The sequence below is a fragment of the Sciurus vulgaris genome, assembly GCF_902686455.1.
Source record: "Sciurus vulgaris genome assembly, chromosome: 1".
Classification (NCBI taxonomy): Eukaryota; Metazoa; Chordata; class Mammalia; order Rodentia; family Sciuridae; genus Sciurus; species Sciurus vulgaris.
In genome coordinates this window covers 55462923-55485110 of record NC_136461.1, presented here as the reverse complement: position 1 = coordinate 55485110, position 22188 = coordinate 55462923, and the positions used below count along the sequence as shown (strand labels likewise).

General features: G+C 40.1%; 1 protein-coding gene across 2 annotated transcripts in view; it reads left to right on the top strand.

The window, feature by feature from the left end:
- SLC35D1 (solute carrier family 35 member D1) overlaps positions 1 to 12932 on the top strand; it is a 44717-nt gene extending 31785 nt beyond the window's left edge. For both annotated transcript variants that reach the window (XM_079117825.1, XM_079117826.1), the window contains one exon: positions 8706 to 12932. In XM_079117825.1, the coding sequence (XP_078973951.1) occupies positions 8706 to 8814 (109 nt within the window). In that variant the 3' untranslated portion in view covers positions 8815 to 12932. The remainder of the gene's footprint in view (positions 1 to 8705) is intronic.
- The last annotated feature ends 9256 nt before the right edge of the window (positions 12933 to 22188 follow it).

Here is a 22188-nt window from a genome sequence, read left to right as displayed (position 1 = left end):
TTAATTTTAACCATTCTAATTAGTCTGTAAGGATATCTCATTATGATTTTAATTATTTCCCTAAGGATTAATGAGGTTGAGTATCATTTCATGTGCTCATTTACCATTTGTATATATTTCTTGGTCAAATGATATTTTGCCTATTTTCAAAATTTGGTTTATTTTCTTATTTTTTAGAGGTCTATGTATATTGTGGATACAAATCCTTTTTTCGAATATATGATTTGCAAATATTGTTTCCCGATTTGGGGCTTTTCATTAACAAAATGTCAAAAGAGACTTCTTTTGACAAGCAAAATTATAGAATTTAGATAAAGTCCCAATTATCAATGGCCCTGTGAGATAGGTACTATGACCTCCATTTCACAGAGAAATTAAGAAACTTACCCCATATTACCCAGCTGCTAAGAAATTTGTCCGTGATTTGTTTTCTGAGTGTTCGTTCTTAACCCCAGTATTGTTTAGTAAATGATGAGTAGATAAATGAATTAATTTTATTTTCATATCCCTTCATAATGTGCAGTACACTAGTTATGTGCTCTTAAACCAGATACCTTTTGTGTAACTGTCCTGACCCCCAGGACTTCAACGGAAACCTGGAGGGGGGAGCGGGGATTGAGAGGGACAAGAGACACAGGAAATGGAGACAAGACAAAAGCCTGATCAAGTCTCGTTTATTAGGGGAATAAACACAGTTAATATAAAGTACAAAAACCAATCAGAGGAAAGCGCGCGAAGGCAAGACTAGTCTCGCGCCAGAACTCGAATAAGGAAGTGTAGTTGGCCAATCATGAAGCACCACATAATCTAGTCTGATGCACCTGGTATAGTCTGACAGGTGTGTAAGCAGGTAGAGGCACACCCCGCCAGCATCCAGCAGGCACCATCTTAGCTCAGCATGAGGCGAGGCAGGGGGCGTGACCATGAGTCAAGGCGCGTGACCTTGAGGCAAGGCAGGGCGCGTGACCTGCCAGCTCCGGACATGTAACAAAAGCTGTTTTACTGTCTCCACAGTCTCTGGATGGTACATGGTATAGCTCACAGTCCAGCTATAGAGTTGCTTCCCAGGACTTTGGTCTAGCTACTTCTGTGCAGCCCCTGAGTTTAGTGTTCTCATTTTGGATTCTTTTGCCTGCTTCCTTAGAAGTCTGTGTGGCTTCTTAGTGCCAGGCTGCTTTTCTTCCTGAATAATTCCATTGTTATAGACTGTTCTGGTTCCAGCCTTTTCCTGAAGAGCTTCTCTATAAGCTCTTTTTTCCTTAATGACTTGCTCATTTGGAAATAGAAAAGGACTTGTTTTGTATCATCAGTTAGTTGCTGCTGATGTAACACTTACTTCCTAGTTCTACCACTCAGCTTTTTTGAGTGAGTCCCCAGAATATTCTGAGGGAGGTGTGTTAGGTGGTCAGGAGGTCTGAGGTTCTTTTACAAGACTCAGGAATTAGATAGAATTTTGTCTAGGTATGGAAAACACATAAAATGTATTCTTGTAATTTGAATGGGATTCCTTCACCCATATTTATGGGTTTTTAAGAGGAAGAAAGAAAAAAGAACACAGAAGCAAGGAAGAAAATAATGGAAATACTTCAGTCTCAAGTATCAAAAATATCAAGAGAGCAAAAAAGGGACTGTTCCTAAAAGTATAAGAAAACTTCTTCCAAAACACCCCAAACAGTAGGAATTGGTAGAAAACAAGTATTCAGGCTTATCTTCTTCTTCTTTTTTTTTTTTATTCTTGCCCCACTCCCACCCCCCATTATGTGTCATTATCTGCTTATCATCGAGATCATTCGTCCTTTGGTTTTTTGAGATTGGCTTATCTCAACATGATATTCTCCAATTTCATCCATTTGCCTGCAAATGCCATAATTTTACTATTCTTTATAGCTGAGTAATATTCCATTGTGTGTGGTATATATATATATATATACCACAGTTTCTTTATCCATTCATCAATTGAAGGATATCTAGGTTGGTTCCACAATCTGGCTATTGTGAATTGAGCAGCTATGAACATTGATGTGGCTGTGTCTTCTTTTTTTCCTTGACTTTTCTGTAGTACAATCTTCCACAAACTTATTTATATACGTGGGACCTTATTAGAGTTCTGATCTGAAAGACAGCATTCGCCTGAATCATACCAGTTAATAAAGAAAATAATATCCTTGTCAAGGGCTGTGAGTGCCACAAACATCACAACAACATTTAGAAATTGGCTTTTAAGAAATTTACTCCTGGGCAAACTCCAAAAACTCCTAGGCAGATGAAATGGTTCATATTCTGGCCAGACTTCTGTGATGAAAGCACTTCTATTTTTGAAGTCTGTGCAAAGATCAACAGTTATTTTAGTATAGAAATGATATTACTGGGTACCTGGGAAGGCAACAGGGAGTTGTTGTTTGTTGAGTACCCAGTATATGACAGCCCCCTTTTCATGTCATTTCATGAACACCTCCCCCACTTCACAGAATGAAATTAAGGCTCCCAGAGGTGTAATTACTTGCCTGCTACCATAGTAAGAAGCAGAGCCAAGATCCCAACACTAATAGAGCTCTAAAAATCTGCCCCAAGACATGAGCTCCTCCTTGCTAGGTGTTTATTTAGCCATGCCAGGGGACACAAGATGAGGTTTTAAAATGGCTCCTCTGGATTTCAGACATTTCTGAAATCTTGCTTACCTCTTACCTTACTACTGCTCTGTTTTTTTTTTTTTTTTTTTTTTTTTTGTTTTTTTGTTTTAATCTCCCTTGATAGGCAGGGTAAAAATAAACTGTGAACCCACTCTGTACATATATTAAAGAAAGCAACTGCCTAGTGCATGGCAAAACCAAACATGAAGTTTATTTCAGGAATTTGTAATCTACCCAGGAATTCATCGTTTAACAGCAGATGCACAGTAGTTACCTATTACACAACCAGCATTCTTTTAGGCAATGAGAATAGTGCTGCTCTAAAACAAATCAGAATCCTTGTCCTCATGGAGTTTTCTTTCTAATAGTGGAGACAAAATAAAGATAGATGAGTGAAATATATGCTCGGTTAGTTGGAAATAAATAATAATGAAGAAAAATAAAGTGGGGAAGTGGGTTAAGGAAATTTATGGGAGTGTGGAGCACCTACTGAGAAAGCTGGATTTCACGTAAAGACCTAAAGGAATTGAGGTGATGAACCGTGCTGATTCTGGATGGACGAGCAAGTGAAAAGGCCCTGAAGTGGGAGTGTGCCTGGAATGTTCTAGAAACAAGGAGGCTAGTGTGGCTGGCTGGAGTGGAGTGAGTAAAAGGAGATAGGGCCATGGGGATCATGAGTTAGAGGAATAGATTTGAGAGGACCTTTTAGTCATTACAGAATGATTTTTGAGAGATAGATGTTGGAGAAATTTGAACAGCTGATATGATCTGACTTAGTTTTAGCCACTATGTTGAGATTACCCTGAAGGAGTAGGAGAAATGTGGAATAATTATGTTAATGGCAATAGCCTGCATTTATATAGGGATCATACTGCATTTATGATAACATTAGGCACTTATATGGCATTGACAGCAGTGACCACTTTTTCTACAATCTCTTCAAAGAGCATTTATAACTATCATAACATAAATGTCAGAATAGCTATCAGACTGGCATCAGTAATACAATGTGTCTCAGGAATTCCAAGTTGCTTGGAAGAAAGGTTATTTGATGAGAAGGTAGGATTAGGAGAGATGGAAAGAGAAGGATGGGTATTCCATCTCTTAAGACTGACTGAACAAAAGCACGGAAGCAGAAATGCAGGTGTGGGGTAGGGTGGGCAGTAGGCATACCAGTGTGGCTTCAGTGAGACCAATTTCTCAAAGGTAATTTTGTGAAAATAGATTGGCACCCAAGTTTGAGAAGCCACAAATGTCTCCTAACAGGGAGAATGAGTACCTAAATAGGAGGACAGTCTGAGAGTTACTAATAAACTACGGATAATAGAGGGTGGGTCGGACTTGGCTGCTTGCAGTATAATTAAGACCTGGTTAGGATGACCCAAACAGGAAGACCCTATTATACTGGAACTCCTCCTTGATGTGTGGGTGGATGAGTGTGAAGCCATACAGAGAAGTATCATATACGAGAACTGCTGTCTTCTTCTTGCTCTTGTGGTAGTGTTGGCCCCTGATATGTTTCAGCATTTGACTTTCACCCCTGTTGGATGGCTATTGTATGCCTTTTGAAATGATTTATTGTCCTATTATATAATTTAAGTAAATTATTATAAATTTTAAGTGTAAAATTTAATGTATATTTATGTATTAACTGATTAATTGCATATTATATATTAACTAATATATACTAATTCTACTAATAATTAACAATTTGATGTTAGTCCTACAAGAGAGAGTTTTTTTTGTGTGTGTTTTTTTGCTTTTGCTTTTGTTTAGGGTAGCGGGGATTGAACTCAGGGGTGCTCAAATACTGAGCCACATCCCCAGCCAGCCCTTTCTATTTTTTATTTTTTGAGATAGGGTCTTGCCAAGTTGCTTAGGGCCTCACTAAGTTGCTGAGGATGGCTTTGAACTTGAAATCCTCCTGTCTCAGCCTCTTGAGCTGCTGGGACTATAGGCATGCACCACTGTGCCCAGCCTACAAGGGTGTTATTATAATCGTCATTTCACAGATGAGGGAACTAAGGCTCTGAGAAGTTAAATAATTTGCAGCATGTCACAGAGCTTTATAGCAGCACAGTCCACAGTTAGATGCTTTTTACTCAATTCTTGTGTCCTCTCAGTTTCTCTTCAGTTCGGAAAACTCTGAATGGTGATAGAAGAGAGCCACAGTGCAGCTCGGGTTTGTTTAGCTGGTGAGAAGGAAGATGGGAAGGGGCGCCTCACAGTTCCGTATGGGCATTGAGGTGGGATCCCTGGTCACTGTAAGGAGGTGATTTCTAGACATCCAGTTTCATTTATTTGGCAGGAATTGTATATGTTAAAAATATCAGGAGTCAAACTCTTTTGGTTCATAGCTTTTGATGTGGATTGGTACGTTTTACAGGTAGAAGGCAAGGCCTAATCTAGGAGGCAGAGTCTTCTGCCTAGATACATGAATAAGCATGTCAGTGGTTAAGAAGAGATGAAGACAACCTGGACTTCAGGAGTCTTGTTCTCTGGCTGTGGGGTTGGTCCATTGAAAGACATTTTTACTATACATTATTTGTAGAACAGACATCTTAACTGTTGAAAGCTAGTATTTCCATGACTCATTCTAGAAGAGGTGGGCTGTTTACTTTGCTTTGAAAGCTGAGAAGTAGATTAGAACAGATGATGAAGATTCATCAGATTTAATAGATTCAGAAGTAGATGAAGCCGACTCAGCACTACCCGTCAGACTCACAGTGTTCTGACTAGACCCCTGTCTAAAGGAAACTGTAGCTTTGTCTTTTTTTCTTCCAAGAATCTCCCAGCTGTGTCCACCACAGCAGCTTGGTCTAATTATTATGCAGGTGGAAAATGGCCTGGATTTTAAAAAAGATTTGTGTAGTGATTGCACCTTATTTTTTTTTAAATGAATGTTTAAGATGCACTAACATATATATATCAGTTCTAAAACACTGAAAGTTCTCAACTCTAATGTGTACATTTACAGAGCCAATAGAAAATGAAATGCTCTTCATTAGCAATAGAAGATTGTGATTTACAATTTGGTAGCAATATGTAAAAAGTCATATACAGGTCCCCACCCTGCCTAATATCTAGGCTTTTCCCTATTTTGATTTGCCCCTCCTCCTAGCTCTTTTTCCCCATAGCTGCTGGAAAGCAATTTAAAATTCCTTTGCAAAACATTAACTCATCACTGCTTGACATATATATACTTATTGATGAGTATTCAGTTCTCTTCAAGTGATTCATGGATTTGTTTCTGAGAATGTAAATATTTGGCAACAATTAAGTCAGGAATAGAAATGAAATAAGAAATCTTTTGTTGCTGGGCATGGTGGCACACGCCTGTAATCCCAGCACCTTGGAAGGTAGAGACAGGGAGATCGCAAGTTCAAAGCCAGCCTCAACAACTTAGTGAGATCCTGTCTCAAAAAAAAAAAAAAAAAAAATGTGTTTAACCACTCCTCTGACTGAGTGGTTAAACACCCCTGGGTTAAATCCCTGGTACCAAAAAAAAAAAAAAAAAAAAAACATTTGTTGTTGCTTCAAATTGGAATTTGTGAAAATTGAATAGACTGCTTTTTGATCTCCAGAGTTTGGACCAGTATATTCTGTGCTTTGGCTTTGCTCTGGTTATTTGAGTAACTATGTGGCAACAATGTGACTCTCCTCTTACATCATGCCTGTCTCCTTGCTATGAAATGAATGTTTGTGTTCCTCCAAAATTCATGTTTAAGTTAACTCCCAAGGTGATGGTACTAGGAGTAGGACTTTGGGGTATTGGGTCATGGAGTTAGAGCTCTCTTAAATGAGATACCTAAAGAGCCAACTCCTTCCTACATGCAGGGACATGGTGAGAAGGCACCATCTGAACCAGGAAGACATTCCTCAGAAGATACAGAATCTGCCTTGATAGTTGTTTTTCTAGCCTCTAGAACTATGAAAAACAAATTTCATAAGCCATTTAGTTTATTGTTGTGCCTCCCCCACCATCCCACACATACCCCTCCTACCACTCTGGGGATCAAACCCAGGGCCTTGCACAGGCCAGACACACACTACCACTGAGCCACATGCCCAGGCTATTTATTTATTTATTTAATAACAGCTTGAATGGACTATCTTTTGTTAACAATACTCTGTTTCCACTCTGATCTGTGTAAGGGCTGTCAGGGAAGGTGGGGAAAAAAACGAATGCCATCTCCTGATTACTTACTGTGTGTCAGATGTAGATTTAGATTCTTTGGGGGAAGCTAGAGAAGGATAGAATGAAGGAATAAATGTGTAACCCTCCACTTTGTTTTGGAGTGGAGGGTTTGGAGGCAAAGGGGAATTGAGTGTCATGTGGATACCAGTGTGGTCCTCAAGGGATTTTTAACTTTAGTGGTAAAAACTTCAGTAAGCCATCTCCTTGGGTCCCCACCCAGCTGCCAGGTAAATCATTAACTTGATATACTAGAAAAACAAATGGTTTCCAGAAGAGTCAGATCAAATTTGGAAACAATAAAATGAAAAAAAAAAGAGAAAAAAAAAAAGCTACCAGATGAAGGAAAAGATGAAGCACTGTGAACACTGGCACTCTCAGGATTGGGCCCACGAGACCAGTTTTTGAGTTTGGTGGTAAGGGATATTCAGTTCAGCAATTACTTATTGTGTTACTTCAAAGCACCAGGCCCTGTGCAAGAAATTCTGTAGAGCTTAAGGAATCAGACCTTGAGAAGTTTACAGGATGATGAGGACAAGTAAGTGCAGTGTCATTGGGTAGGAGCCATAAAGTAGGCAGCTGCTGCAGTGGAGAAAGACTGATCTGGGCTTTATTCTGATCCATCGTTAGATGCATTGTGACCCTGAGCAAGTTTCTTATGACTCTAGGATTCAGTTTCCTCATCTATAAAATAGGTACCTTGCAGGGATATTAAACCTTGGAGGAATATTGCAACAGCAGGGAATGAATGTAAAATGCATGGCATATAATAGACTTTAATAACTAGTCACAGTTTGATTCATTATTGTATGCTGTTAGGCGCAGATGAGAAACAGTAAGAAATTGGTTGGGAAGGTTGGATTGACATTTCAGAGAATGGATAGTTTTATGTAAGTGTGTGCAGGAAAAGGCCAGTGCCTCATTTCCTTCTTGTGGGAGCAGGAGGTAGGCTCTCTCACTGTGACCTAGCTGGCCTGGGGCTGGGATATCAAAGCACAGAGGAAAAGATAATGATTTTCAAATCAACAGCATGTTTATGAGCCTCATGGTCAGGCAGAAGATGAAGGCCAAACCCACAGCAGACGTCTGAAAGCAGAGCCCATCCCTGGCACCCAGCTGGTTGGAGATCCAAGAGAGTCCTGGGTGATATTCTTATTGAAGAGCAGGGCAGGGCAGGCTGGAAATGCTGATCTTTGGGCTCTTTCTACTTGCTTTCAGCTTACTGATTGGTACAGGAGGTTATAGATCCTGAGTGGATTTGAGGTCCTCACAGAGAATTTACAGAATAATCACTGCCCCAAAGAGTGAACCCTGGGGCTGGGGGTATATCTCAGTGATAGAGCATTTGCCTAGCATATATGCAAGGCCCTGGGTTAGATCCGTGGCACTGAAAATAAGAAGAAAAGAAAAAGAAACCAAAACCAAAGAGTGAACTCTTATGGTAGTAGGTATGGTGGACAGACAGGGTATACCAGGAACCAACTGTCACAGACTGAGGGCTCAGGTGAGAAGTTTGCCACTGTGAACTTATTTTTAGTTGGAAAAAAAATCACTCTAATCTCACCAGCCAGATGTAACCCCTATTCTTGGTGTGTTCCTTCCATACTTTCTGCTCTGATGCAGATTGGTGTACATATTCATGTTCATTGAAATAAAATAGGATCAATGTTTTATAGAATTTTTTCTCATTTAAGAATGTCATTCCCTGTTTTTATTTTAGGTCATTTTAGTGGTTGCATAGTATTTGATTATATGAATTTACGTAGTTTCTCACTGTGGAACACTTATTTTTTAATCATTTTTTTGTGCCATTATAAATACTCCTTCCACCATCTCTATTTCCCTTCCTCCCTGCCTCATGGTGGTTTTCTGTTTTGCAGTATTGCTGGGAGCCTGGTGTACTCGTACATCACTTTCACTGAGGAACAGCTGAACAAACAGTCAGAGGCCAGTAACAAGCTGGACATGAAGGGGAAAGGAGCAGTGTAACCAGAGGACTGCTCCAATTGCGTGTGCCTGTTTCTGATCCACTCAGAACTCTGGCAGTTGCTACGCAGATACCGAGATGATTATGGAGAAAATGCCATTCCTTTGCACTTGTACAATCCAAGGATTGATTGCTGCCTTTTAAAATTTTACGAGAGAAACTTATAATTGACTCTATTTTAAATATATTGTTTGAATTAATTTATATCAAACTGGAACATGTACTGGGCTTTTTAATTTATTTTTCTTCTGTTCTGACAATGAAACATCAATTTTTGAAAATATTTTATTCCATAGTTCAATATCCAGGTGTCCCTGAGAGCTGCATATATAATGTGCTCCATCCGGAGCCTTATCATTCAAATCATTGCTGTGTCTGGAGTGGTTTGATCTTTTGCCAGAAATGCAGCTGATCTGAAATTTCTTTGAATTTTATTTCTTATCGATTGCATTGTTTTCACAAATATCACATTTGCCAAAGACAGCAACTTTGGTACTAAAAAAATACATGGTGTTCTGGAATATATTGCTTCCTACGTTCACTTTCCTGAGAACTGATGGGATGAGCAGAGTGATTCCTTGAAAATGTTGTTCCCTCTTTGTTTTGTAGGATGGGGACAAGGAAGGGATGGAGGAAGTGGGCACTGTATTCATTTCCTCATCTGTTTGATTCATTCATCCAACTAAAATGTATCGAGTGTATATGTCAGGCATTGTGCTAAGTGCTAGACATCTCTTTGGGGAGGTAACTGGAAGATCTCCTTCCTGCCATAGTGATGAAGTTAAAGATGGAGAATTTAGTTCTCAGTCCATTCAGAAGACATTGGGACTATGAGGAAGTTGTTTCAGCTCTCAGAAACTGCAAATCTATAAATGGGGTTAAAACAACTGCCCTACCTGTCCCACAACAGTGTGATTCCAGATGCTGCAATGTAACATCAAAGTGAAAAGATGCATTTTGTAAACCAGCACAGTTTGGCACTGGCCCCTTCTCTGCAAGGATGGCAGATGGGCAAGCTGACCACCTCCTCTTTCCTCATGCCTCCCGCCTCTAGGTTTGGTTGCTCTTTTTATTTCTCAGATCAATATGACAAGGACCCACATTTCTGAATGATTGATTTGAGAGGAAAAGCTGGTTGGGATTTTTGTATTGTCAAGGCTGGACCTTTGGTAGTGTCAACATTCCTCCCTTTTTAAATGGCATGAGCATTCCTCTCCTTGGGACACACCCACCTAGATGCTCTGCCCCACCTTCACTAAATGAGCTTGCCAGCTTCCCTCAAGTCCAGTACTGCATCCTGGGACAGTACCTGTGAAAGGGCATTGCCTGAATTGCCTCTTGGGGAAGTTAAACACAGTTTCATGGCTTTGCTCAGAGACATCCATTGACTAAAGATGAATGTGTTTGCTCAGGCTGGTTGTGCAGTCTGTACCAGAAGCTGGTACTTTTTGCCCTACTTATATACACTAGCTTCTGTTTGAGTTTGGAAACCACTGGGCTCTGTTGTCCTCAAACTATCAGTATTTTGGTGTCTCAATATGAGACTAGGAAAATTCTGATATTTTTCTTCCTATTTGAAAAATTATATTGAGCCCAGACTATAGGCTCACTTTTTTCCAGCATTATCTGACCTAAAAAAATTCCAGTGGGAGAATGCTGTCTCTTATTTGTCTCTATTTTACCATTAGAAAAACAAGACCCAGTTTGTTTATAAATCAAACTCCATGTTCTTTGTATTAAACCATGCTCCATTTGTTGAATTGCTTTTCCATAAGGAAACAGGGATACGAAGTGAGTTAGCATGAACTCTTTCAAAGAGGCAAGTGCTTGATTGAATTTGGTGTCAGAAATAGACTTTGCAAATTAGGGAGAGCGACAGGTCACCCTCTCATGGAGTTTATCCAACTTCTAGGCTGATCTCAGTTGGTATGTAGTTCAGTTAATTTAAGAAAATCATGTATAGTTACAGCTCATGGAATGCACTATACCTCAGAGCCCCTGTCTGTGTTGAACTATCTGACAGAGCAGGTACGGCAACTCAGAGCTTCTGCCCTGTGTTCTGATCCTGGTAGGCCTCCTCCAGCTACCACCACCATTTTAAGATAAGAGAGAGCAACATGGGTAAGTTCGAGATTGAACCGAGTGGCTAGCCACTTTTTGGAGTTTACGGTTTTTGATTGTTTACAGGCCTGGTATAATACAGTGTAGACATTTGCTTGATAATCTGGTATCTCTTAGTATGTCTGGATTTTGCTCCAAGGTTGATAGGCAAAAATTCTTTGACCTATTAGCTTCTTTCTAAGAGGAAAATAGGCAGTATAGTTAAGTCCTTCATTTGCCCACCAAGAAAAACTGTGGTAAGAATTCTGAAAGGAGGTAATGGCTCCTCTCCTTGAGTTAATGAAGGTGAAATCCTCTGGCCAATCTGCTTGTGGTAAATGTGAGATAGATTAGAATAACCCTGGTTAGTCAGGCTGCACATTGCTACCGTGTCACTTAATTTTAATTGCTTCATGTGGCTGTCAACTATGAGTCAGTCATTTGTAGCATCCAACTTGCATTTTGGTTGAAAAAAATGCACTGGCAAATTTTCTGTAATCCTATCATATGAGAAATTCGTGAGAGGTTTCAGTCAGTAAAGCTGAGGCAGGTTCTTCATACAAATAATGGAATTTCACATTTGATTGACTTGGAAGAGTACCTAGGGCTTTGGGCCTGCCTTTGCTTCCCTTATCATGGACTTGTTCAGAGGGTAAAGATTTGATGAATAACTGTTGTATGTCAAGCATTTTGCTAAGCTTGGGGGAATGGATGAATAGGACATGGGTCTTTGCGCTCAAGGAGCATGTAATACTTCAGCCGACGGTGGTGGCCTGGACCCAAATTGAGAGGGAAAACAGATAAAAGGAGGCAGTGATTTGTGAATTAGAGCTGTGTGCACGTTTACCAGGTCACTGATTCTAGGGTGCCCTTCCTGTAGCAGCTTTTTAATCTGAGAGGTCTTGTGAAACTCGAGTAAGTCTTCTAGCTTCAAGATAAGAGACACAACCCTTAGAATTCTGTGTGCAGCCCGAGTTCCTTGTTGGCTACAAATGTTCTTGCTTCCCTGTAAGTATGTAATACTGGCTCCTCCTAACAAACAAGGCTGTAATTGACTTTTCCCTCCCTGAGGAAAAAACATTCATAATAAATGCGATAATAAATGCAAAATAACTTAGTGCAATGCCTAGTACCTATTAGGCACATAGAAAATGTGGCTACAGTCCCTATTTCATGGTGGGATTGTAGGCAAAAAAAGATTCTTAACTGGTACTCCTTAAATGAAAAAGACCTGGACAATGTATTTCCTGGAAATCTGACCTTAATATGCTTAGATACCTGTTTCTGTTCACTGTCTTTTCTTTTTTAAATACCTACTTAATTTAATTGTGGCCACTGCCTGATGCAAGTGATTCTGTTTTTAAAAAGAACAAAGTTATTTCATATTATGATGGTAAATTTCAAAAAAGGAAAGCTGTTTCCTATCTTAGAGGAAGATAATTACATTTCATAATGGTAATTCAGTTAAAAGTTTCTCAGTTTGTTACTTAACTGTGCAGACCAGACCCTCTTCCTTCCCTTCTCAGAATGAATGCCCTCGACTCTGCTGCCTCTGCTTCCAGGCTTGAGCTGTTGGCATATGTGCGTCTCTGGCGCCATTACCTCCGTTTTCTAAACCCGTCTTCCAGTTCTTAGTGTCAGGTTATCTTTGGTGTTTTGTTGTTGTTATTGTTTGTATGTTTTGTTTTATTAGCTTTGTTTACTTTGAAAATACTTTTTAAAAAGAAATCTACTGGTTAGATTTATTGTTTCAGAAAAATGTTTTTAGAAATTATTTTGTTCACAAATATTTTCTTTCTCATGCTGATGATCAACTGATTTTTGTCTACAAATGTTAGCCTTTCATAATATTTTTCAATATAGATTCTATTGACTGATTTATTTAGTGTTTTTAAAAGGTACTGAGGATTGCGGTATGTAAATCAGGTGACATAAACATGAAAATTATGTGCCTAAATATTTTTGTAATGGTGTTAAATAAATACTTTTTCCTGAAAACGTGTATTAAAATTCCTTTCTAAATATGTACAGAGAATAATCTAGAGCCAGAAATCACTCACATTTAAGAGGATGGCATCCAGGTGGTTGACTGAGTCCAGTAACAGGAAAAATAGTTTTCCATACTAATGCTTTGAAAAAATTGTACATATTATTAAATATCCAGTATCTTTGACATACCTGTGGTGAATTTGAAAAAATGCTAACCTGCTTTCAGGATAGTTCATTTGCATAATAAGGTTTCTTAGCCTTTGAGTAGTTTTATTAATTAATAACCTCAAAACAAAATATGTTCAGCCAGAAGAGGAATTTTGACATAGGTGAACTCAACAGAGCAGTACATTAAGGCCTGTCAGAGGGAGGAGCATATTAAGGCATTAAAAAAACCATCTTGAGTTGGGGTTGTAGCTCAGTGGTACAGCGCTTGCCTAACATGTGTGAGGCCCTGGATTTGATTCTCAACACCACATATAAATAAATAAAATAAAGGTCTGTTGACAACTAAAAATATGTTTTAAAAAACCATCTTAACCACTTCAAGTGTACAATTCAGTAGTGTTAAGTGTACGCACATTGTTGTGCAACTAATCTCTAGAATTTTTTCATTTGCTAAACTGAAACTATATCCATTAAACAAAAACTTCCCATTTTTCCTTCCCCTAGATTCAGATAACCAACATTCTGTTTCTCTGAATTTGACCACTCTGGTATCTCATGTAAGTGAACTCATACAGTACTATTTTTGTGACTGGTTTGTTTCACTTGGCATAATGTCCTTAAGAGTTAATAATGTAGCACACATCAGAATTTCCTTCCCTTTTAAAGCTGAATAATACCCCATTGTAGGTATATCCACATTTTGTTTACCTGTTGATGGATATTTGGGTTGCGTTACCGCTTGGCTATTGTAAATAATGCTCCTATGAACATGGGTCTGCAAATATCTTTTCAAGATCCTGCTTTCAATTCTTTTGGATATGTTCCTAGAATTGGAATTGCTGGATCATGTAATTTTATTTTTACTTTTTTGAGGAACCACCATTTTACATTCTCACCAATTGCATAAGGGTTCTGATTTCTTTACATGCTAACACTTGTTACGTCCTGATTTTTTAGATAGTAGTCATCCTTATGGGTATGAGATGATAATCTCATTATGATTTTGATTATATTTCCCAAATGATTAGTGATATTATCTTTTAATATATTTGTTGGACATTTATATATCTTCTTTGGAGAAATATTTATTCAAAACCCTTTCCTGTTTTTTTGATCAGACGGATTTTTTGTTCAGTAGTAGATCTGTGTATATTCTACATTTAAACCCTGTCTTAGCTTTTTTGCTCCTGTGACTAAAAGGATCCGACCAGAACAACTGTAAAGGAGGAAGGGTTTATTTGAGGGTTCACAGTTTAAGAGGTTTTAGTCCATAGAAGGCTGGCTCCATTCCTCAGGGCTGTAGGTGAGACTGAACATCATGGAGGGAGAGAGTGGTGGAGGTATGCAATTCACATCACGGGTGATTAGGAAGCAGAGGGAGAGTCTACTCACCAGATACAAAATATATACCCCCACACCCCCAGTCTACCACTTCCTCTAGCTTCACCCCACCTGCCTCCAGTTACCACTCAGTTAATCCCATCAGGGATTAATGCACTGATTAGATGAAGGCTATAATCCGATCATTTCTCCTCCAAACCTTCCTTGTTGCCTCACATTCCAAACCATAACAAACCCCTCATCAGATATATTATGTGCACATGTCTCCCATTCCATAGGTTAACTTTTCACTGTTGATTATATCCTTTGCTGCATAAAAGATTTAAAGTTTGATACAGTCCATTTTATCTTCTTTTACTTATCTGTGCTTTTGGTGGCATAGTCAAGAAATCATTGCTAAATGCTGTGATGAAGCTTTTCACACTTTGTTCTAAGACTTTTGTAACTTTAGGTCTTATGTTTAGGTCTTGGATACATTTTAAGTTTTGTGTATGGTGTAAAGTAAGGGCCCTATTTCATGCTTTTGCATGTGGATATATTCAGTTTTGTTGAAGAGACTGTCCTAAAGGCATGCATTTTAATCAACTTTTAAAAATCTCTAGTTTGGCTTTTTTTTTTTTTTTAAATATAGCTTTTTAGATGTTGATAGACCTTTATTTTATTCATTTATTTATATGTGGTGCTCAGACTCAAACCCAGTGCCTTACATATGCTTATCAGATGCCATTCATTCAGTGTTCACACATCATAGATTTAAAGCTTAAGCATAAAACTAGAAGCTGGTTAAATCTGAAAAGGCAGCCATTCCTTTCCAGATGTTTAGTGGAGCCCTCTTGTGGCAATAGCTATCCCTAGGGCATAAATAAACTGTTAAGAGGGAAAAGGACCAACTGTTCTTTCACCAGGTTAGCCCTAAAACATGCTTTTATTGTATTTGGTCCTTACTCTGTTTCACTGATATACAAAGGGCTTAAGCACAGCTAAGAGGTTTGTTCAGCTTCACTCTCAAGAAATTTAAATCCAGACTTTGATTCCAAAGCCATTTTTCTTCCTCAGTACATTCTAGGTTACATTCCTATGTTAAGAGAATTCAATATTGGAGTTTATTCAAGAATGTCTTATGTCAGCTTATCCTTATTTTTTCATTGAATATTTTTGAGGATAGTGTTTACAAATGATGCAAAAATCATGAATGTGTATCTGAGATAGGTCTAAGCACATATGGGAGAATGTATTTCATTCTTCCTAGGAAAGACTTCCTTAGGGAAATGGCATTTGGGGTAATTCCTGGAGCAAAACTAAAATTTGAGAAGGTACTGGAGAAGACACCCTCCAATGTTCTGGGGCCTCCATACCTACTTCTCCCTGTATGGAATGCATCCTCCCTTGGTATCCTTATGGTGCATGCTCTCCTCACTGTGGGTCTTCCCTGACCAGCCTGGTGGGTAACTCAGTGTAGAACACTTGCCTAGTATTCGTGAGGCCCTAAGTTCCATCCCCAGCACTGGAGGGAAAAAAAAAGTTGCCCAACACACACACATACACACCCCTAAGCGAAATGGCAACCTGCCCTTGCCGCAGTCCCCATTCTCCTCTTTCCTGTGCATTATCTTCATAGCACTTGTCTAACCAAATTTGAGCTTTATGAAGGCAGGGATTTGGGGTTGGTTGTTCCTTACCCCCAACACCTAGAATGCTGCTCAGCACACAGTTGATACACTATAAATATTTGCAGAATGAATAGTTCTAAACCAAGAGTAGTTGATTAAAAGCTACATTTTTTCGAGCACAGCAAGACAGAAACAGATCCTCAGTTGCATTTAGAAAGATTACACCAGATGCAATATTTGGATTGTACGCTGAAGTCAGACATTGGCAAATTTAAATGCCTCACAGGGGCAGGCAGGAGAAGAGTGTGGATCCAAATGAATTCGGTCAATAAATTCAATAGTGAGTGAGTGATTTATGGTTGCGCACCTGTTCAAAGGAATTGAAATTAAAAAAAAAAAAAACAAAACACACACACAAAAACAATCTTCCTGCTAGATTCAGCTCACTGGCTACCTGTGTGACTAAATTGAGGATCTACTCCAGATCAGATCCGCAATGTAACAATCACCGGAATGCTGTGTGCTGCAGCATGGGGCTGTGGAGCATGGAAGGGCAGGATCCGAGATAAGATAGAAAAGGCAGCTTTTCAAGTGAGAGGCCCTAAAGTGTAGTTGTGAAAGCACAGAAGACAAAAAGGATTTAAATTATTTTCCAAGGTAGAATTAACAGGTAATAATGAAGTCTGTTTCTGCTTTTTTTTTTTTTTTTAAGTGCAGTGATGATGAAGCTGCTTAGCACAAGCAGTGAAGTGTAATTTTTGTGAAAGAAATGTCAAACTACTTATTTTTACAAATCAAATTAAATCTGAGTCCCTACTATGGGCCACCTAATGGGGTTCAATTTCAGTCCTTCCCTGAGGTCATACACGATCCAGGGAAATAATCTGGTCCCTGGAAAATACAAGAGGGACTTTGTTGTCTTCATTCCATTACAGTCACTGTTGAACTCCATGGCAGTGAACTCTGAGGTGTCCTTTGGAGACATACAGCAACGGCAGATGCTCCATTTTGGCCTGGTAGTAGTTTCTATCACTGAGATTTGGTGCCTGGAGTCCAGCCTGTCTGACACCCCACTCTTCTGATGTCTTGATAGAGCGAGACTCACATTCCTGCCACTCTCAGAGCATGCTGATTGATCTTCATCTTTTTTTTTCCCCCTCCAATTTGAGGGAATTTCCTACCTCTAGACTCAGACTTGTGGGGAAAAAGCTAGGAGTATAGTTTGATTGCAAGCACATGTTTTCTACCCTACAATACACTTCTGTGAACACAAAGACTGGACTCGAGAAAACAGGTGAACAAAATTCAGATCACTGGATAGGGATTTTCTACTTCTCAAGGTGATTCAGTTTCCCCATTTGGAAATAATGTGAAGATTGGCTTAGATATGAGTGTTTGGCGCAGTGCTTGTCACAGCGATTATTACTGGTAGACATTTGCCATGTTTATTTGCATAATTATCCTTCTGTGACTAGCACATGTTCCTTTTGAGGAAATGCCTCTTCCACAGCTCATCTAGCCAAATGACTCAAAAGAAAGCTGCCATTTTAGAATGAAGACTGAACTGCACAGCCACAACGGCAGAGCTGCTGATGGTACCCGCTACCCTGACATAGGTAGGTACTTATTGGACAAGGGCTGAGCACGTGGCCCTAGGCCATGAATACACGTGAACTATTAAGTGCTGGGAAGGAAAACGACAGGGGGATTTGAGAAGCTGAGTCTAAGGTTATTGAACCTTGGACAAAGTTGTTTTTTCCATTTTAGGCCTTAGCTTTTTCCCTTCCTTAAAACGAAAGGACTGTTAAGAGGCTCCAGAGGGCCACATCCGGGCTTCAGCAGGCTCCCTCACCTAGTTGCTGCTTACAGGCTTCCTGTTGACCCTGTAGAGAGTGCAGGGTTCTGTTGTAGCTGCTGTACAGGTCAAAGCATACCTGCCAGTTTTCTTGTCTCTTTGTCACTTACACAGAAAATTAAAGACAGTTGGAAGAAATCGCTAACTGAGTGCTCGGAGAAATTTGGAGGCTACTTTTATGGTATGTTATGTGACAGTACAGTAATATTCAGAGGTGAGATGATTATGAGAGTTGTGAATCCGTGGGTTGAATCAATTAAATGGATGAATAATTTGAATGGATTATTGGTGGTAGCTGTAGGCAGATGGGGCATGGCTGGGGGAAGTAGGTCATGGTGGGGTGGGGTGCCCTTGGGAAATATATTTTCTCTGTGGCTCCTGGCTGTCTCTGCTTTCTGATTGCCATGAGTAGAGCCACTTTCCTCCACCATGCTCTTCTGCCATGATGTTCTGCCTCTCCCTAGCCCAGAACAATGGAGTCCGCTAACCCATGAACTGCACCTCTGAAACCATGAGCCCCAAATAAACTTTTCCTCCTCTAAATGGTTGTCAGGTATTTCCATCACAGCAACAGAAAGCTGACTGAAACAGCTATTAAAAGTTTGCAATTATAAAATCCACAAGGCTCCGAAAACCAAGTTTTCTTCTTGAGTTTGTTGCCAATATTTGACATCAAAATCTGATCTGAAATTTGTGTCAATGTGAATATATTTTACTGTGGACCTAAGTGTGTTTGATCATAGGGTTCTGTTTCAGATGCCTTGATGTCAATATTTTGAAAAATCTTCTTTAAAATTTTGGTCACAGGAGTTTTGGATAAGAGATTATAAACCTGTCCTATTACCAGGTCTTTATCCAGTGCTCACTAGGGACAAGAGATTTCCTGTGTGATCTCATAGTCTTAACAGCCGTGTGATACTGGCTGAGCAGGTATCATCATCCTTATTTTACCAAGATGAGGGGTTTTGTTTACCACATTATACAATACATCTCCCCCCACCAGAGGAGGAGAACTTTATTTTACAAGGGCGAGCCCAGAGGAAAACAAAAACTCCAAATGCTGAGCCCTGATCCACTGTTTCTCACAAGATTTATGGGTTATTTGACAAGATATCTTAAACATGGCTGAAAATGGATGAGTGGAGATTAAAAAAAAAAAAGAGGATGGTGTGATGATAGAAAAAGCCTGTAAATGCTGGGCTTGATGGCACACACCTGTGATCTCAGTGACTTAGGAGGCTGAGGGAGGATACATGTTTGAGGCCAGTCTGGACAACGTGGTATGAGACCCTGTCTCAAGAGGGTTGAGAATGTAGGTAAGTACTAGAGTACCCTGGAGTCAACCCCCAGTACTGCCAGAGAGGGGGTAGTATTTTGAACAGGAGGAATAAAGTACATATTTTAGGCACTCCTGTGATGGGCTGCCAGATCTGGCTCCATGAGAATGTTATAGGCCAGACTGTAACGGAAATGACTAAACAGACTCCATTTTGCTCTGAGACTCCATGCTATGTAGGAAATAAGTTTCTCCCATGGGAACATCCCGCCTCTGTGCCCATCATGTTACTTAGTGTGACATGTTTAATAATATACAATGGCAACTCCTATATAGTAACCAATGTACCATGTAAATGGTAATTGTGTGGATGTTAGCAACCATTTTTTAGTTCGTACCTAGGTAAGGGTCAGTTTGACCCACTTCCCCCTCTGTCGATGATCTCATGATGTTAATTTGTAATTTTGAATCATAACAACAGACACTTATGATTGATGTGATTTTTGGTATAAAAACCCCTACAACCTGTGGTCGGGGCTGTTCTCCCAATAGCCATTTTTTGGGGCATTGTGTGAGACAGTCAGCTGGCCAGCTTAATAAAGACTCTCAAATTCGGACTTCTCAGTGGTGATCGGTCTGTTCTTAAGTTGTGCCCCATAACACTCCCTTGATTGAAACAGTGTGAGGTATTGTTAGAGGTAAGGAAATGCAAGACCAGGCTTTGAGCAGTTTGTTTGGAAAGAAAATTTATTAGAAGTACTGATAGACATTAGCTTGACTCAGCATTAAATTGATTCTATTGCTCTCTCTCCTGGCTACAGATCTACCTGGTGAACATCAGCATGGACAGAAAACGACACTGGTTCAGAAACACTTCTTAAGTTTGTAATAAGAAAGAGTCTCTAAGGGAGACAGATTTTCCCACTTGAATACTAGTCTTAGTATTCAAACCACAGAACTGGGCTCAGACCCTGTGTGGAATCTAGGGGGTGATGTACAGGAACACATGACCAATGGGAAGTGGTTACCCTGAGAGCCACCTAAGGAAAGAAAGGTTTTCAAAACTCCAAGTCAGAGCTAAAAAAACAACAAAAATGTTGCTTTACCAGCAATGGTGTTACTAGTGCTGTGCCTAGATGAAAATGCACCTTTTTAAGGTACACTTCTGCATTGCTGTTGGGAATGCAAATTAGTGTAACCACTCTGGAAAGCAGTATGGAGATTCCTCAGAAAGCTTGGAATGGAACCACCATTTGACCCATTTATCCCACTCCTAGGTTTATACCCAATGGACTTAAAATCAGCATACTACAGTGATGCAACCACATCGATGTTTATTGCAACTCAATTCACAATAGCCAAACAATGGAACCAACCTAGATGCCCTTCAATAGGTGAATGACTAAAAGAATTGTGGTACATATAAACAATGGAACGTTGCTCAGCCTTAAAGAATTAAATTATGGCATTTGTAGGTAAATGGATGGAACTGGAGACTATCATGCTAAGCGAAATAAGTCAATTCCAAAGAACCACAGGCTGAACAAGTGTTTTCTCTTGACATGTGGATGCTAATTCACAATAAGGGGATGGGGGCTAGGGAAGAATAGAGGTACTTTGGATTAGACTGAGGGGAGTTAAAGGAGGGGAGGGGTTATGGGGTTAAGAATGATAGTGAAATGCTAGAGGGATCCAAGATGGCAGACTAGAGAGAGACTGCGGAGACTCCGTAACTCCGGTTTCAAGAAACTATCTGTTTCTTGACGAGGCAGTTTTTGCTGCTGTTTACCCCATTTGTCTACTGTGATCACCTGCAGTCTGCCAGCATATCGACGTCTTTTTTGAGTGAAGATTGCTCACTGTCAGGCGCCTTATCATCTGCCATTTGCCTGCCTCTTGCCTGTCCATCGCCTGCCTTACACCTATCCATCACCGACGGCCCGAGGTTCACCTCCTGATCGTCCGACAACAGTCAGCAAACTGATCGCCGACAGCCAGTAGAGCGTCAGCTGCCTGCTGTTGCCTGGAAGTTCACTGTTACAGTACCTGCAGGTTTGGTTACACATGGCTGCTGCCATTTTGAGACAACAGCCAGGCCCTGTAGGACCCCTGGCTGGACTGACTGAGCCCCGTCTCCAGGATCCCTCAGCCCGACCAATAACTCTCTGCCTCCGGGGCCCTCACATCGACTGATCCCTGCCACCAGGACCCCAAGACAGACTGACTGCACCCTATCACTGGGACCCCAGACCAACTGATTGCACCTGGCCTCCAGGATCCCGCAACCACACCAAACACACCCAACCTCCAGGATCCCTGCCTGACCAACCGCACCGTGCCTCCAGGACCTCCAGCCGACCACTTCCACACCCCCAGGTGCAGCTCCCCATTTGCCAACGCATTTGGAAGCCAGAGCGGCCATCTTGGATTATCCTGGAAGCTGTAGCTCCCATCTTTAGGTGGGGCAAATCCCAACCTGAGATGCCTGCTGGAGACTGGAAGCTCATTGTCAGGTACCTCTCATATATCAGGCTACTGAAGACTGGGAGGTTTGAATACTACATGACTGTTATAGTGTAGATTTTCTTTTTTCTCCTTATTGAACAATTTTAAGTTTTTCTTTGCTTTTCTTGCTCTCTTTGTTAACCTGTTCCCTCAGTCTCTTTCTTCCTTTTTGCATGCTAATATCCAATTTCTTTTGATTATACTCTCACCCTTTCTATTATCTAGAACTTCTGTATAATCTTTTCTTATCCCATTAACAGCTACATCCTACATCCCTCTGCATCCTCTTTGTCCTCCATTAGAAACTGCAGACCTTATTGCAAATCTGTTTGTTATACTGAAGATAATAATTCAACTCATTCTGTTTATTATGACAATATTGTTAATGTCCTCATCGGGGGTATTTGGTCTAGGATTGCATACTGTCTGAATTGGGCACTGCTAATATTGATCTCCCTTAAAGAAAAGGTTTTGGAAACCTATAGGGTCACTATAAGCCTGTAGAGGGGAATCTACAATACCCCAGGTCTGC